The 16,289-nt window shown below is 48.3% G+C and overlaps 1 protein-coding gene across 3 annotated transcripts in view; it reads right to left on the reverse strand.

Annotated features, from left to right (window-relative positions):
• LOC142311149 (uncharacterized) overlaps window positions 1-16,289 on the reverse strand; it is a 54,219-nt gene that overhangs the window by 4,867 nt on the left and 33,063 nt on the right. For all 3 annotated transcript variants that reach the window (XM_075349313.1, XM_075349314.1, XM_075349312.1), the window contains exons 2-6: window positions 13,350-13,481; window positions 11,779-11,964; window positions 11,207-11,330; window positions 10,415-10,506; window positions 10,177-10,297 (exon numbers count right to left, since the gene is read on the reverse strand). In XM_075349313.1, the coding sequence (XP_075205428.1) occupies window positions 10,177-10,297; window positions 10,415-10,506; window positions 11,207-11,330; window positions 11,779-11,964; window positions 13,350-13,427 (601 nt within the window). In that variant the 5' untranslated portion in view covers window positions 13,428-13,481. The remainder of the gene's footprint in view (window positions 1-10,176; window positions 10,298-10,414; window positions 10,507-11,206; window positions 11,331-11,778; window positions 11,965-13,349; window positions 13,482-16,289) is intronic.

Raw genomic sequence — 16,289 nt, forward strand, 5'->3', positions numbered from 1 at the left:
TTCCGGAACCGGACGCAGAACTACCCTGTCCTGGTGAAGGACCAGGAAGGGAGTTTGTATGAGAGCGTTGATAGCTCGGAAACTCTCCGAAGAGACGAGACCGTTACTAGAAGGCCACTTCCCGTGAAAAACGGGAAGGGAGACATCCTTCAAAGGCTCGAAAGGCGGCATCTGGAGAGCAATTAGAACCTTGTTCAGATCTCAGGGCTCTAACGGCCGCTTGTACGGAGTGCTGAGAAGACAAACTCCCCGTAGGAACGTGCGTACCTGAGGAAGTCGTCGTTTCTGAAAAAATACAGATAGCGCTGAGACTTGTCCCTAAAGGGAACTGAGCGACAACCCATTTTCCTACCTAGATTGCAGGAAGGAAGGAAACATAGACGATGCAACCGGCCAGGGAGAAACACCCTGCGCCGAGCACCGAGATAAGAACATCTTCCACGTCCTGTGGTCAATCTTGGCGGACGTTGGTATGCTAGCCTGTCTCATGGTGGCAACCACGTCCTGAGGTAATCCTGACGACACTAGGTTCCAGGACTCAATGCCACACCATCCGGTTGAGGGCCGTAGAATTCAAATGGAAGAATGGCCCTTGAGACAGCCAGTCTGATTGGTCTGGTAGTGCCCCCGGTTAGCCTACCGTGAGGCACCACAGAACCGAGTACCACAACATCCTCGGCCAATTTGTAGCGACGAGGATGGCGCGGCCGCAGTCGGTCTTGATCTAGCGCAGTACTCTGGGCAACAATGCCAGAGGTGGCACCTAAGGTAGCTGGAACTGCGACCAATGCTGAACTAAGGCGTTTGCCGCCAGAGCTCGATGATTGTGAAACCGTGCCATGAAGCTGGCACATTGTTGTTGTGCCGTGACGCCATTAGATCGACGTCCGGCCTCTGTCAGCGGCGCCAGATCTCCTGAAACCCGTCCGGGTGAGGAGACCATACTCTTTCGGCCACACCTCAGCGACTTAGGAAGTCAGCTTCCTAGTTTCCACACTTGGGATGTGAATTGTGGATATGGTGGATGCCGTGTCTTCCACCCACATCAGAACCTACCGGACTTCCTGGAAGGCTTGCCGGTTGCGCGTTCTTCCTTGGTGGTTGATGTATGCCACCGCTGTGGAGCTGTCCGACTGAAGTCGGATATGCTTGCTTTCCAGCCGCTGTTGGAAGGTTTGTAGGGCAAGATACACTGCTCTGTGTTCAAGAACATTGATCTGAAGGGTGGACTCTTGCTGAGTCCACGTACCCTGAGCGCTGTAGTGGAGAAAAACTGCTCCCCACCCTGATAGACTCGCGTCTGTCGTAACTATCGCCCAGGATGGGGATAGGAAGGACCTTCTTTTTGACCAAGAGGTGAGAAGAAGCCACCACCGTAGAGATTCCTTGGCCGCCTGAGAAAGAACGACGACTCTGTTGAGGGACGTCGACTCCTCGTCCCATTGGCGGAGAATGTCCCATTGTAGTGGACGCAGTAAAACTGCGCGAAAGGAACTGCCTCCATTGCTACCATCTTACGTAGGAAGTGCATGAGGCGTCTCAATGTGTGCGACTGGTTCTTAAAGAAGAGCTTGCAGCCCGTAGTGAATGCTGTTTGTCTAGCGGAAGCTTCACTATCGCTGAGAGAGTAAGAAACTCTATGCCTAGATATGTTATCGATAGGGTCGGGGTCGGATCTGACTTTAAAAAGTTGATGATCCACCCAAAACTCTAGAGAGTCTCCAGCGCAACGTTCGGGCAGTGTTGGCATGTTTCCTAAGAGAGTGCCTTGACAAGTAGATCGTCTAAATACGGGACCACAGAGTGACCCTGAGAGTGCAGGACTGTGACTACTGCTGCCCTGACCTTGGCGAAGACCAGTTGGACTGTCGCTAGCCGGAAGGTAGAGCTACGAACAGAAGGTGTTCGTCTCCTATAACGAAGCGTAGAAACGCTAGTGCTCTGGATCAATCGGCACGTGTGGATAAGCCTCCTTGATGCCTAATGATGCTAGGAAATATCCTTGGGACCTTGAGGCGATGACATGGCGGAGGGATTCCATCCGGAACCGCCTGGTGTCCACGAGCTTGCTGAGCATTTTTAGATCCAGAACGGGACGGAACGGCCCGTTGTTATAGGTACCGCAAAGAATTTGGGGTAAAAACCGTGACCTTGTTCCTGAAGAGGAACGGGGGTCATCACTCTTTCTGCCTATAGAGTGCACCCTGTTTGCAGAAGAGCAGCGGCCCGGCCGGGAGGTGGAGAAATTCTGAAGAATCGAGTTGGAGGACGAGAAGTGAGCTCTATCCTGTACCCGTGAGACAGAATGTCTCACACTCAATGGTCATTGACCTATGGCAGCTAAATATCGCCAAGGCGGGAGAGCCTGCTACCGACCGAGGCCGCAAGTCATGAGGAAGCCGCCTTGGAAGCGGGTTTTCAGACTGTCGCTTTTTTGGGCGAGACTGAGCCCGCTAAGAATCTTAGCTCCTCTGATCCTTTTGAGCCCACATTGGACGAGGAAAAAAGGGACCTGCCCGAGCCTCGAAAAGGCCGAAAACCCCGACTGCCTCTTGCTCTGTTGGGGGTTGTTGTGTCCGGGCTGAGGAAAGGATGAATCCTTACCCCTGGACTGTTTAATGGTTACATCCAACGCTCACCAAACAGTCGGTCAGCAGAAAAAGGCAACTGGTTAGGCAACCTTTTTTGGAAGCAGAATCTGCCTTCCATTCACTTAACGAGCAGACCAGGCTCTGCTTAAAAACACGGAGTAGCGGAGGCTACCGCCGCACGGTTCGCAGAGTCCAGGACAACCTGAATCGCGTAAGAAACAAATGCAGACATTTGAGAGGTTAAGGATGCCACCTGCGGCACAGATGTACGTGTAACCGTGTCAATCTGTGTAAGACAAGCTGAAATAGCTTGGAGTGCCCCAAGGGAGAGAATGCCGGAGCCAACGGTGCGCCGACAGCCTCATAGATGGCTTTCGACCAGAGATCCATCTGTCTGTCAGTGGCATCTTTGAGTTTGCAGTTCCATCTCCCACTGCAACTATGGATCTAGCTACAAGCCTGGAGATTGGAGGATGCCGCTCGGGACATTGGGTCCAGTCCTTGACCAAGTCAGGGGACAGGCATAACGTGTATCCTAAGCCGTTTGGAGAAGCGCATATCTGGATAAGCGTGGTGTTCCTGGACTGCCTCTCTGAAGGCAGAGTGGTCCAGAAAAATACGTGAAGCTGACTCCTCCACTGGAGGAGCTGTGAGAAATAACCCACATTCTATAGATGGACGCTATAAGATTATTTACTATGGCGTCACAATCAGGTGTATCCAGATTGAGAGCGGTCTCAGGATCAGAATCCTGAGCCGCTACTTCCGCCTCATTACACAGCGAGTCCTTCTGTTAGGACCCTGATGAAACCGAGGCCGCTCATAGCGAGCCCGCTTAGGCTGTCTGGGACTGACGTCCGTGCAGAGCCGTGACTCTGGGATGCGTGTGACATTCCCGGAGCTGTTAGTTATTCACACTGAGGGGGGCCATGGATCAATGATTCAACAGTGCCCATATTGTGAGAGACATGTCCGGACTGCTAGGCTTCTAGTATCATAGCCATAGTCTCAGAAAAACTGTCAGTAAATACTGCAGACACCGTCCTCATCCCCTGGCCATTAGTGCATACAATGGGAGTCTATGTAACCTGCCGGCCGTATAGCCGTACATGCTGTACCAGCTGTATAGAAAAACATGTGGTTCTGCACCTTTGTTTTACACAGAGAATATGCTGATAACTCCTCCGCATAATCCAGGAGGGTATATACAACGTGCGACCAAACAGTGCAATGTATATAGTACAAGCATATCTATAAGTGCACTTCTGCACTAGTGGGGTTAGCACCACAGGTGCTGCTTAACGCCTGTTGCAGCGATTGTGTGACTATCAGAATGCCAGGGTCTTCCACACTTGTCTCTGTATCGTACAGAAACTGACACTAATGGCTGCCGGCGTCCTTGTAGAGAAGGAAGCCGTGGGCGTGCCTGAGAAAGTGCGGGAATCCGGATTCACAGTGCACACAGTGAGAGGGGTGGAGTATGCAAAACATACTCCAGCTCTCAGCGCTGCTCTATGCAGCGTCACGCCCCTACCCTGACTGTCAGGGCTGTGGGCGGTAACGAAGGGAGACTAGGCCCAGAAGCCGGGGACTCGAGTTAACAGCGCGGCCGCCGTAAAAGCGCGGGCCGCGCTGAAGTCCCCGGCGCACCACAAGTGCCAGCCGCGCCGCAGTCCCAGCGGCCGGCGCGACCGATTCATAGAAGTGGCCAGCGTCCCGCCCCTCTCCTGACTGGCAGGTCTGGGGGCGGGAACGAACGGAAGCAGGCCGCAAAAGCCGGGGACTCTAGTTATCAGCGCGGCCGCCGTAAAAGCGCGGGCCGCGCTGAAGTCCCCGGCGCACCACAAGTGCCAGCCGCGCCGCTGCCAGCGGCCGGCGCGACCGATTCCTGGAAGTGGCCAGCGTCCCGCCCCTCTCCTGACTGGCAGGTCTGGGGGCGGGAACGAACGGAAGCAGGCCGCAAAAGCCGGGGACTCTAGTTATCAGCGCGGCCGCCGTAAAAGCGCAGGCCGCGCTGAAGTCCCCGGCGCACTACAAGTGCCAGCCGCGCCGCAGTCCCAGCGGCCGGCGCGACCAATTCCCATAAGTGAGCCTGCTTCAGCGAAGCTGAATGAGGCCATGGCACAGGCGCCGCAGCGCTGATGTCCCCCGGCGCACTACAACACCCAGCATGCTGCGGTGTGAGCGCCAAATGCACGGGGACACAGAGTACCTTGAGGAAGCAGGGCCATGTCCCTGATGTACTCCGCTCCATCCAGCATCTTCTCCAGGGGCTGTAGATGGAGCACGGTCTCAGTGCCTGGAGACCGGTAAATCCCACTTCACCCAGAGCCCTGTAAAAAGGGATGGGGAAGGAATCAGCATGTGGGCTCCTGCCGCCGTACCCGCAATGGGTACCTCAACCTTACAAACACCTCCGACATACAGTGGGGTGAGAAGGGAGCATGCTGGGGACACTATATGTGTCCTCTTTTCTTCCATCCGACATAGTCAGCAGCTGCTGCTGACTAAAAAGTGGAGCTATGCGTGGATGTGTTGCCTCCTTCGCACAAAGCACAAAACTGGTGAGCCAGTGATCCCACTGGGGGTGTATAGCCAGAAGGGGAGGGGCCTTACACTTTTAAGTGTAATACTTTGTGTGGCCTCCAGAGGCAATAGCTATACACCCAATTGTCTGGGTCTCCCAATGGAGCGACAAAGAAAAGAAACCCAAACCATTGTGGAATTTTACTTTGTTCACTATTTCTCCACATTTGGAATTTTTCCAGTACACGATATGGTAAGATGAATGGTTCCATTCAAAAGTACAACTCGTCACACAAAAACTACAACCTCATATGCCTATATTGACGGAAAAATAAAAAAAAGTTATGGCTGTTGGGAGGAGGAAGGGGAGGTAAAAACGAAAATGAAAAAACGAAAATCAGCCAGGGGTGAAGGGGCTAATGTTTACAGCAATATTGGAGTCCATGTGTTCATTAGTCGCAGTGTGCTGCTGCACTGTGTATCTTCTGTTTGTATATTGGTCACATAGAGTATTATGCACCTGTACGTTTTAACTTGCGATCATCAGATTGCTTATATTATGTGCTGTAATGCCACAGTATTGCAGTATATAGTGAAAATCATGGTATCCTTTGAAGTTCAGCTTATGGCTGTGCTCACCCGCACATAGATTCTCTCACGTGTCAGAATGGGATCGATTAGAGTAACGACACTCAGATCAAACTCTGATCCGAGTTTGATCCAATTGTCAGCTAAGTGTGATCCGATTCTCTCAGGAAAGAACTGTATCACAGATGAGGATAAGATTGAGAATAAAATGTCTCCATCTTCTCCATTCTAGATGTTCGATGATTTTCACGCACCCATAAACTTGAATGGGTGCACGCCATTTAATTTGTGCTGCCTGTAGCAGGATGCTGTAATTTTGCTGAATTGGCACGAGAAAAAAATAAATAATAATCAGTACTGCCCCAAAGTATGACATTGGACCGAGTGCTGCCCGACAAACATAGGATAACACTCAGAAACACAAAGAGAGAAACCAAAACACATAGCCAAGAATAAAATACATGAAGGCCTGATGAAAGCCACAAGCTGAAACGCACGTCGGGAGCAGGATCTGGCGCCAGTACCAGCAGAAGGAGATGCCATTTGGTATTATATACATGCATTCCTTTATTTACCTCTGACACGGTCTCTTTTTTAACCCTATATTGGGCGCATCTTTGGTCATTTATAGGATAGCACTCGTCTATATTACACACTCATGTGACCGAGCCGTATAGATATGATTTAGAGAACTCCCAAGATGACAGCAACAGGGGACTTCAGCAGAAAACCAGCTGACACAGCAACCCATGATTGGATGTGCATTCCATTTAAATGTCATTGTTAGAGATGGACAGAGTCATTTAAATGGTTAACAGCAACTGTTGCCGGCTATTTAATATAGGCATTATCTGCCATGTGTACAGAGATCTGAGCTCCTGAGCCCTCTGTACACACGATCACACCCGCAATCATGTACAGGCGTTAAGGGCTGAAAGGGAACCTATAGCCCCCAGGAACACCATTTACCTGTACAAATATTGGGGTATTCTATAAGTAAATTATGTTTAAATTAGGTCTGCCAGCCTGGAGCAGCAGTTGCAGGGTGAAAATAAAGTTATATTCTCCCTGTAGCTGATTACTTCCAGTCATTGGGAAGGTACAGGGAGCTATTACAGTCTCTGCTCACTACACAATCAGTGCAATGTACTCACTCCCCAGAACACTGACAGTCTGTTCTGCAGTTTATGTGTGCAGAAAAGGCTGTCAAAGTGTCATGGGGTGAATATAATCAGTGTTCACTGTATAGGGAGTGGTAAATGTGATTGTTCCCAGTACGCCGCTATCACTGAAAGCAAGTGGCTACAGGCAAGATATAACTTCATTTTCTCCCTGTAGCTGTTATATGTCTCACAAGATTACTATATTATATATATATATATATATATATATATATATATATATATATAGTAGCGATTTTCACACTGGTCTCCGGGGCTTTATTGGACTCATACTTGCTTTCCTTCCACGAAGAGTTTTCAGCAAGGTTTAGTCATCCCAGGCAGGATTACAATGATAGGTAACCCCTCCATACACATCTGATAAAGGATTCACCCTTGAGGGCCTTTGCACATGCTCATTACAGGGTTCCCTTCAAAGATGGGGTCAGAGTCTGCTGATTTTCGCTCATGTACAAGTGGGTTTCATGAAACAACAGAAACTTACAGTATAATTAGCCCCAGTGGCCAGTGTGAACATTGCCAAATGTTTTAAAAAATAGTTAAAACAAAAACCTTATTTAAACAATGTTTAATAAGTAATTTTCTAAAGATAGCTTTCCTTTAGAGGGTTAAAAAAAAATTCTATAAAATTTTTTTATACACTGGCAGCTAAACCTAATTTTACATACTTCCTGTTCCTTAAAGAAGACTTTTCAGCATTCTCGTTATCATTCCAAAGGATTACAATCAAAATGTATCACCTGTAGACTAAGTTTATGCCATCCAAGCCAACAACATTCACATTTGCATGTCAAAATTCCCTTCCAAACCAGCCTTGTCATCAGTCTCTAAAATAAATGTGTAAAAAAACATTTATTACCTCTGTTTTTTTTATATGCAAATTAATGTCTTGACTAGTCAGAGGAGCGTTGTTGCTGCAGACTAGTCAGCCCTCTTTCTATGTTATCACGCCTCTGTAGACATCATAACATGATTTCCATGAGCCGACGTCATCACAGCTCCTGGAAATCTTGCACATGTGCACGGCCAATTTCGGCAGTGTCAGTGTGCCTCAGAAGCTGGGTGTACGCTTCCCGGCTTGAGAGAGGTGCACTGAGCATGATCGGAAGTGCAGAAGCTGATTCTCTGATCATGTGCAGTGCACGCTTCTCTGAAGCTGGGATGCGTACACTCGTCGTGAGAGGCACACTGACACTGCGCAAGATTTCACGAAGCTGGCACGCCCACAGGGGGGTGATAACATGGAAAGAGGGCCAACTAGTATGGGGACACAACGCCCCTCTGACTACGGTAGTTAAGGCCCTAATTTCCATACAAAAAACAGAGGTAAAAATGTTTTTTTTTACACATTGATTTTAGAGAATGATGTTATACAGCCCTGGTAAGGAAGGGAATTTTGACATGCAAATGTGAATGCTGCTGGCTTGTATGGCAAGGGAGACCTGACAGGTTCCATTAATGAAAGAACTGGCAGCATGAGTCTAGAGTTAGGCCTAGTGGCCAGTGTGAAAATTGTAAGATTTATTCATTTATGTCCTACAGATTCAGATATGTAAAATATAAAAATCATTACCTGAAATGAAGAAAAAATATACACATGCAACATAAACCCAGTTTAAAATTAGAGTTTGTGATGATTTCATTCAAACTTTCATATTTTGTGTCCATCATGGAAGTTTGTTGTTCATTTCTCTGAATTTTCCAGCCTTCTTTCCTGATGGAAAATAAGATCAAAGTGGCAGCCAAATCCCAAGTTTTCCCATTATACCGCCAGGTTTCTATGGTTGTATAACACCTGAATTCGGTGACAGCGTACCTGGAAGACGGATTCTGTTTGTAGAGGGTCGGTACTCCAGGAGCGTGCTCGCTTTGCTCCCAAGTGAGGTAATACTCTAATGTGAAGTCTCCTTTGAGCGCGCGGTTGTTTTGCAATCTTTTTAGTTTTGACATATACTCGATCTGCTGCAGCACGCCTTTCCCCAGGAGGACGTCTTCTGATAGTATAGTGCTCCTCTCTACCTCTGCTGCTTTGCTGGCATCCTCATAGCCAAAGCATTACCGCGAGAAGGATCGAGCATACTCTCTACCCTGCACATACACAATCCGTACTCCAATGGAGTATGGAAGCTGCACAGTCACAACAGAATCCTGGAGAAAACTTGGGGTTGGGAGGGCCTTTTGATCATATATATTTGAATTAAAAAAAAAAAAAACTTTTCATGCTGGACATACTAATGGGCAAAAAAGGTAAAAGTTTAGTTACTCTTTAAAGGGAACCTGTCACCAGAATTTTTGCTATTAAACTAAAAGAATCCCCTTCTGCAGCTCCTGGGCTGCATTCTAGAAAGGTTCATCTGGCTACTGGCCCCCCTTTCAGACCTAAATAATTACTTTATAAAATATTACCTTTTGCTATGGTAATGAGGTTTGCTGGCCCCATGGGCGGGCTGTATTTCATCTGTTATCCCCCCTCCTGGCGCTGTTTGCCGTCCCCCAGTGTTCACTTACATAGATGAGGCCACCGCCCTCATGTTCCTAGGTGCTCCTGAAGTCTCGCGCATGCGCAGTGGCACTATCGCGGGACTGAGCAGTTTTCAAATCGCGAGCGCCAGTGATGTTATTGCGCAGGCGCGAGATTATGGGCGGCACTGTGAATGTCATCACCAGCGTCATTCAAGTACCCGCCCATAATCTCGCGCCTGCGCAATAACATCACCGGCGCTTGCGATTTGAAAACTGCTCACTCCCGCGATAGTGCCACTGCACATGTGCAAGACTCCCGGAGCACTGCGGAAGATGAGGGTGGCGGCCTCATCTATGTAAATGAACACTGGGGGACGGCGAACAGCAGCAGGAGGGCGAATAATGGACGCAATACAGCCCGCCCCTGTGGCCAGCAAACCTCATTCCATAGCAAAAGGTAATATTTTATAAAGTGGTTATTTAGGTCTGAAAGGGGGGCCAGTAGCAAGAGGAACCTTTCTAGAATGCAGCCCAGGAGCTGCAGAAGGGGATTCTTTTAGTTTAATAGCGAAAATTCTGGTGACAGGTTCCCTTTAAGGACCAAGTTTTTCATTTTAGGAGTACAAATAAACTATTGATTAACTTTTGTTAACTTCTAGGTCTAGAAAAAAATGCTCTAGCAAAGGAAAAACAGATGCACAAGACTTAGAGAGAGTACATGGTCAGTACTTCTGAAATACATAAACACCAGAATGTATACTTTCTACCCCCTTGTGAAGCAGATAAAAACAGCGTCATTTGTGCAGTCAGTGTTCATTATTACCCACCTGGTTGCATACATATAGGTGTCTCCTCCTCCTTACACTGCATGTCACCCATCACGCACATCTCAGCCTCATCCTCCTCCTCATCATGTGATCCGACCACAACTTCTCTTACGGCAACATCCTGCATACATATACAAAAAAAAAAGTATCTTTACTAAAAAAAAATATTTCATCGCAAATACTTTGCAAAAGGCCTAAACATTTGCCCCACACCCATAAGGTTCCCCTTTTTAAATACCTCGTAATAAGATAGATTTTTCTCACTATCTTCACACAGGGGATAATAAGGAGTGGGACATCTCTCTGCTGTACGTCTCTCACTGGACCCAGCTGTAGAAGAAACACATGGTGACACTACATTTACATGTGTATATTATAGACCCTTTTGAAAATATAGGCAACAACATATTTGATTACCATGGCTAACTTAAAGGGAATCTGTTACTTGATTTTCCAGTACAATACTAATGTTATCTTTAAATAGGGCTTAAGCATCTCTAACAGGATCAGTAAGTTTTATTGCTGTACCTTCTGCAGTTATCTTGTTGTAAGTTCTGGAGAATTCAGTATGAGGTAGTAACTAGTCAAGCATACAGTATGTAAATACAAACGGCATATGTCCTGCTCCCCCTCCCATCTGTCAGTGCTGGCATCAGTGATAGTAAATCTGAACTGAATTTGCACTGCTGCCCCCACCTATACCGCCTCCCACCTCTTACCAGTGATAGTGAAAGCACTGGGAGGTGGATGGGGGTGGGGGGGGAGCAGCACAAATGCGAATTGTATTTAAATACACTTGACTAGCCATTATAAGACAATGAATTTTCAAGAGCGTACAACAAGATAACAGGAGACACTATAGCAATAAACGTTACTGATCCTAAAAGGTCTGCTTAAGCTCTATTTAAAGATAACATTAGTACTGTACTAGAAAATCACCTGTCAGATTCCCTTTATTTTTTAGTTGCATCAGTTTGATACATTTCCTCCTTTTGATGTAGGGGTTATTGTGTCCAGATATGATTCTTACTTGCTGCTGTGAGGATGTGATGGGTGTCCATCATGATGTCCTGGTACAGATCCTTGTGTCCTTCTATATACTCCCACTCCTCCATGGAGAAATGGACAGTGACGTCCTGACACCTTATAGGAACCTGATATGTAATAATAATAGTAATAAATCATCATTATTTTTTTTCATCTGTGTTGTCATCTATATGACATCTTGTTATACATCAGTAGTTCTTAATATTTAGAAGAACGAATACAGATTTTTATGCCAAGAACAAGCAATGTATCCATACAAATCTGATGCTGTATGGATTGGTCAGTTTTTTTTTTCTTTTGTGCACCCATAGACCTGAATAGGTGAATCTCATCTGAAATACGGACGAGACAAGTACATGTTGAAATTTTAATCACATGGACAGTTAGTGAAAAAAAGACAGTCATCTGAACAGCCCAATTGAATAACATTGTACGTTTTTACTACTTGTACTTGTACATTGTACTATCAGTTTTTACTACTTTCACCGCGTGCACTGAAAATATGGTCATGTGAACCTTACTGTATAATGCCCCAGTATTCCCAGCAGCGCTCACCTCTCCGGTCAGCAGCTCAATGATCTTGTGGGTGAGGTCCAGGATCTTCCTCTCATTGCCTCTCTCATATGGCTGGTACTCTGGCTCTCTCTTCAGATTCTGGGTTTTGTCCAGCTTTTCTGACTCCTGGAGGATGTTTTGATTTTTCACAGGATGAGTAGATTCCTTTTTTATAGGCATATAGTCCTGTTCCAATAAGCAGAGATGCAAAATATACAGTGTGACATATTCCTCAGCAGTGCACTACGATTTCTCTCATTAGGAGAGTCCCTCATCTTTCCATTTATGTGTTTTATTAAGAGTTTTCCGACATTGGGAACATTTCTTGAGGATTTTAAGAGATGCGGTATATCATGAAAATTAGCCTCATGACCCAACATCATCATAGGTTTATGAGGGATTAGTCCTGTAATCTGATCAGCTTCTCTGAGGTGGTAAGTTCCATACTGGATCAGGGTAAGGTCATGCATGATGTCTATATGGACTTTATAGAGGCGCTGGATACGGTGCCATACAAAAAAGTTTGTACATAAAGTGAATGTAATGAGACTAGGGGAAAATATGTGTAACTAAGTTAACAAGTGGCTCAATAACAGAAAACAGAGTGTTTATTAATCACACACTAAGTCACAGTTACCATAGGGTACCACATGAGTCAGTACTGGGCCCTCTACTTTTTAACATATTTACTTTTGACCTTATAGAGGGCATAAAGTATAGAACTGTAGAGTATATAAATGTAGTTTGTTGCTTAGGCAGATGTTTTTCTCCAATATTACCCTGTATTTTGCTCTATCTTCCCATCAACTCTCACTAGCTTTCCTGTCTCTACTGAAGAAAAGCCTCCCCACAGCATGATGCTGCCGTCACCATGTTTCATGATTGCAGCAGTCAGGCAACTAAAAGAGCTGGTCATCAGAGAAACATCTGATGAAGCACTGTTCTTAGCCATCTGAGGTCCAGTGCAGACCACAGGAGCAACCAGTGCTGGAATCCTTTGGGTGACAGGAGGTGAATATACCTGAAATTGTTAGGCTATGTGCGCACGTTGCGTAAATACATGCAGTTACGCTGCGCTTTGTAGCGCAGCGTAACTGCATGCGTCCTGCGTCCCCTGCACAGTCTATGGAGATTGTGCAGGGGCCGTGCGCACGTGGCGTCTTAGAGCGCAGCGCTTCGGCTGCTGCCCGAAGCGCTGCGTTCTAGAAGTGACATGTCACTTCTTCCGTGCGCTTTGCCAGCAGCTCCTGCTCTGTCTATGGCAGGAGCTGCAGGCAGAGCGCATGGAATCGGCTTTTTTTTTTTCTCTTCGGACATTTTCTGCAGTGATTTGAAGCGCACATGTGCTCTTCAGATCGCTGCAGAAATTTCTGCAGGGCTAGTACGCAACGTGCGCACATAGCCTTACTTTGAAAAGATTTGTGCCTAAGAATTTTTATTTTATTTTTTAATGCTGACCAACCTCTTTAAAAAAAAAGATAAAAAGTAATGATATAATGCTCACAATCCTTCTCAGTCATGTATCACAGATAACATGGAGACTAGGTGACATCAATCCGAGCATCCCTCACCTCTCCAGTTAGCAGGTAGATGATCTCCAGCGTGAGACTTAATAACCTCCCAGTCATGTCACTCCTAGCCTTGTCCATCCTGAAGACTGTGAAACTGGACCCCGGTTTGTGATCATACGGAGATATCAGCAGCTAAAGACACAGTAATTTGTAGAATATGAAATGTTAGGTGGTTAGCAAATGGAGGAATGACCATTACTTAGCCACTTCTCCTGAGAAGACATCCATCGTCCATGTGACCAATGCAGCCAATGACTACTGGCCTCAGCAGTATAAATCCATATATGTAAACATCCATGCTAAGGGCAGTGATTGGCTGCAGTGGTCAATTGAGTGATAGACGAGACATCATGAATGCAGGACTGGTGGTGATTACCGAAGCAAGGCACTAGATCAATGCCAAATTCTATGGGTAAGTAGTAGTTATAAAATATTGAAATAAGACTCTCTAGTTTTGGCGATATTCTGTAACATTCTAGAAAAGCCCTTTATTCTCTTTGTGCACCCTACAGTACATGTATATCACAGTCAAGGTGCGCATGTCTGGAGCGGGCTCAGGAGGTGTGCCCGCTGCATACAGGGCAGAAGACAACTGGAATACATAGCAGCATCTGCCCATAGCAGCAGCGATCAGCACTAGCCACGATTCTTACTGGTTATTTATACACCGCTGGCAATAATTGACACGATCGCCTGTGCGCATGCTTACCGCTCCAAATCACGCGATCGCCTGTGCGCACGCTTACCGCACCCCATCACGCGATCGCCTGTGCGCACGCTTACCACACCCCATCACGCGATCGCCTGTGCGCACGCTTACCGCTCCCCATCAAGCGATTGCCTGTGCGCCTGCTTACCACACCCCATCACGCGATCGCCTGTGCGCACGCTTACCGCTCCCCATCAAGCGATTGCCTGTGCGCCTGCTTACCACACCCCATCACGCGATCGCCTGTGCGCACGCTTACCGCTCCCCATCAAGCGATTGCCTGTGCGCCTGCTTACCGCTCTCCATGACACGATCGCCTGTGTGCACGCTTACCGCTCCCCATCACGCAATTGCCTGTGCGCACGCTTACTGCTCCCCAGCACACGATCACCTGTGCGTTGCTTACCGCTCCCCATCACACTATCGCCTGTGCGCACGCTTACTGCTCCCCATGACACGATCGCCTGTGCGCACGCTTACCGCTCTCCATGACACAATCGCCTGTGCACACGCTTACCGCTCTCCATGACACGATCGCCTGTGCGCACACTTACCGCTCCCTCCCATCACGCAATTGCCTGTGCGCACGCTTACCGCTCCCAATCAAGCAATCGTCTGTGCGTCACTTACCGCTCCCCATCACGCGATCTCCTGTGCGCACGCTTACCGCTCCCCATCAAGCAATTACCTGTGCGCCTGCTTACCACTCCCCATCACGCAATCGCCTGTGCGTACGCTTACCGCTCCCCATCACGCGATCATCTGTGCGTCGCTTACCGCTCCCCATCACGAGATCACCTGTGCGCAAGCTTACCGCTCCCCATGACACGATCGCCTGTGCGAACGCTTACCGCTCCCCATCACGCGATTGCCTGTGCGCATGGTTACCACTCCCCATCACGCGATCGCCGGTGCGCACGCTTACCGCTCCCAATCAAGCAATCGTCTGTGCGTCGCTTACCGCTCCCCATCACGCGATTTCCTGTGCGCACGCTTACCACTCCCCATCAAGCGATCGCCTGTGCATATGCTTTCCGCTCCCCATCAAGCGATCGCCTGGGCGTATGCTTTCCGCTGCCCATCAAGCGATCGTCTGTGTGCACGCTTACCACTCCTCATCACGCGATCGATCGCTTGATGGGCAGCGGAAAGCATACGCACAGGCGATTGTGCGCATGCTTACCATCGTCTGTGTGTATGCTTTCCGCTGCCCATCAAGCGATCGCCTGTGCGCATGCTTACCGTTCCCCATCACGCGATCGCCTGTGCGCACGCTTACCGTTCCCCATCAAGCGATCGCCTGTGCGCACGCTTACCGTTCCCCATCGCGCGATCGCCTGTGCGCACGCTTACCGTTCCCCATCGCGCGATCGCCTGTGCACACGCTTACCGTTCCCCATCGCGCGATCGCCTGTGCACACGCTTACCGTTCCCCATCGCGCGATCGCCTGTGCACACGCTTACCGTTCCCCATCGCGCGATCGCCTGTGCACACGCTTACCGTTCCCCATCGCGCGATCGCCTGTGCACACGCTTACCGTTCCCCATCGCGCGATCGCCTGTGCACACGCTTACCGTTCCCCATCGCGCGATCGCCTGTGCACACGCTTACCGTTCCCCCATCGCGCGATCACCTGTGCACGCGCTTACCGTTCCCCCTTTGCGCGATCGCCTGTGCGCACGCTTACCGTTTTCCATCGCGCTATCGCCTGTGCGCACGCTTACCGTTTTCCATCGCGCTATCGCCTGTGCGCACGCTTACCGTTCCCCATCGTGCGATCGCCTGTGCGCACGCTTACCGTTCCCGATCGCCTGTGCGCACGCTTACCGTTCCCCATGAAGCGAACGCCTGTGCACACGCTTACTACTCCCCATCAAGCGAACGCCTGTGCGCACGCTTACCGCTCTCCATCACTTGATCTCCTGTGCGCACACTTACCGCTCCCCATCAAGCAATCTCCTGTGCGCACACTTACCGCTCCTCATCAAGCGATCTCCTGTGCGCACACTTACCGCTCCCCATCAAGCGATCGCCTGTGCGCACACTTACCGCTCCCCATCAAGCACAGAAAAATAGTCTGGCCACAAAAAGGTTTTATTTTACAACTTTTCTTCACTGCTAATATATATATAAAATCGTAGTGACTTGGAGAATGGGGTTACCAGCTCATTTTTACTGCATAGCAAATGCCGTAAAAACAAAAATTAATAAAAAGAAAAAAAACAAAGGC

Source organism: Anomaloglossus baeobatrachus, chromosome 5 (assembly GCF_048569485.1).
Source record: "Anomaloglossus baeobatrachus isolate aAnoBae1 chromosome 5, aAnoBae1.hap1, whole genome shotgun sequence".
NCBI classification, from domain to species: Eukaryota; Metazoa; Chordata; class Amphibia; order Anura; family Aromobatidae; genus Anomaloglossus; species Anomaloglossus baeobatrachus.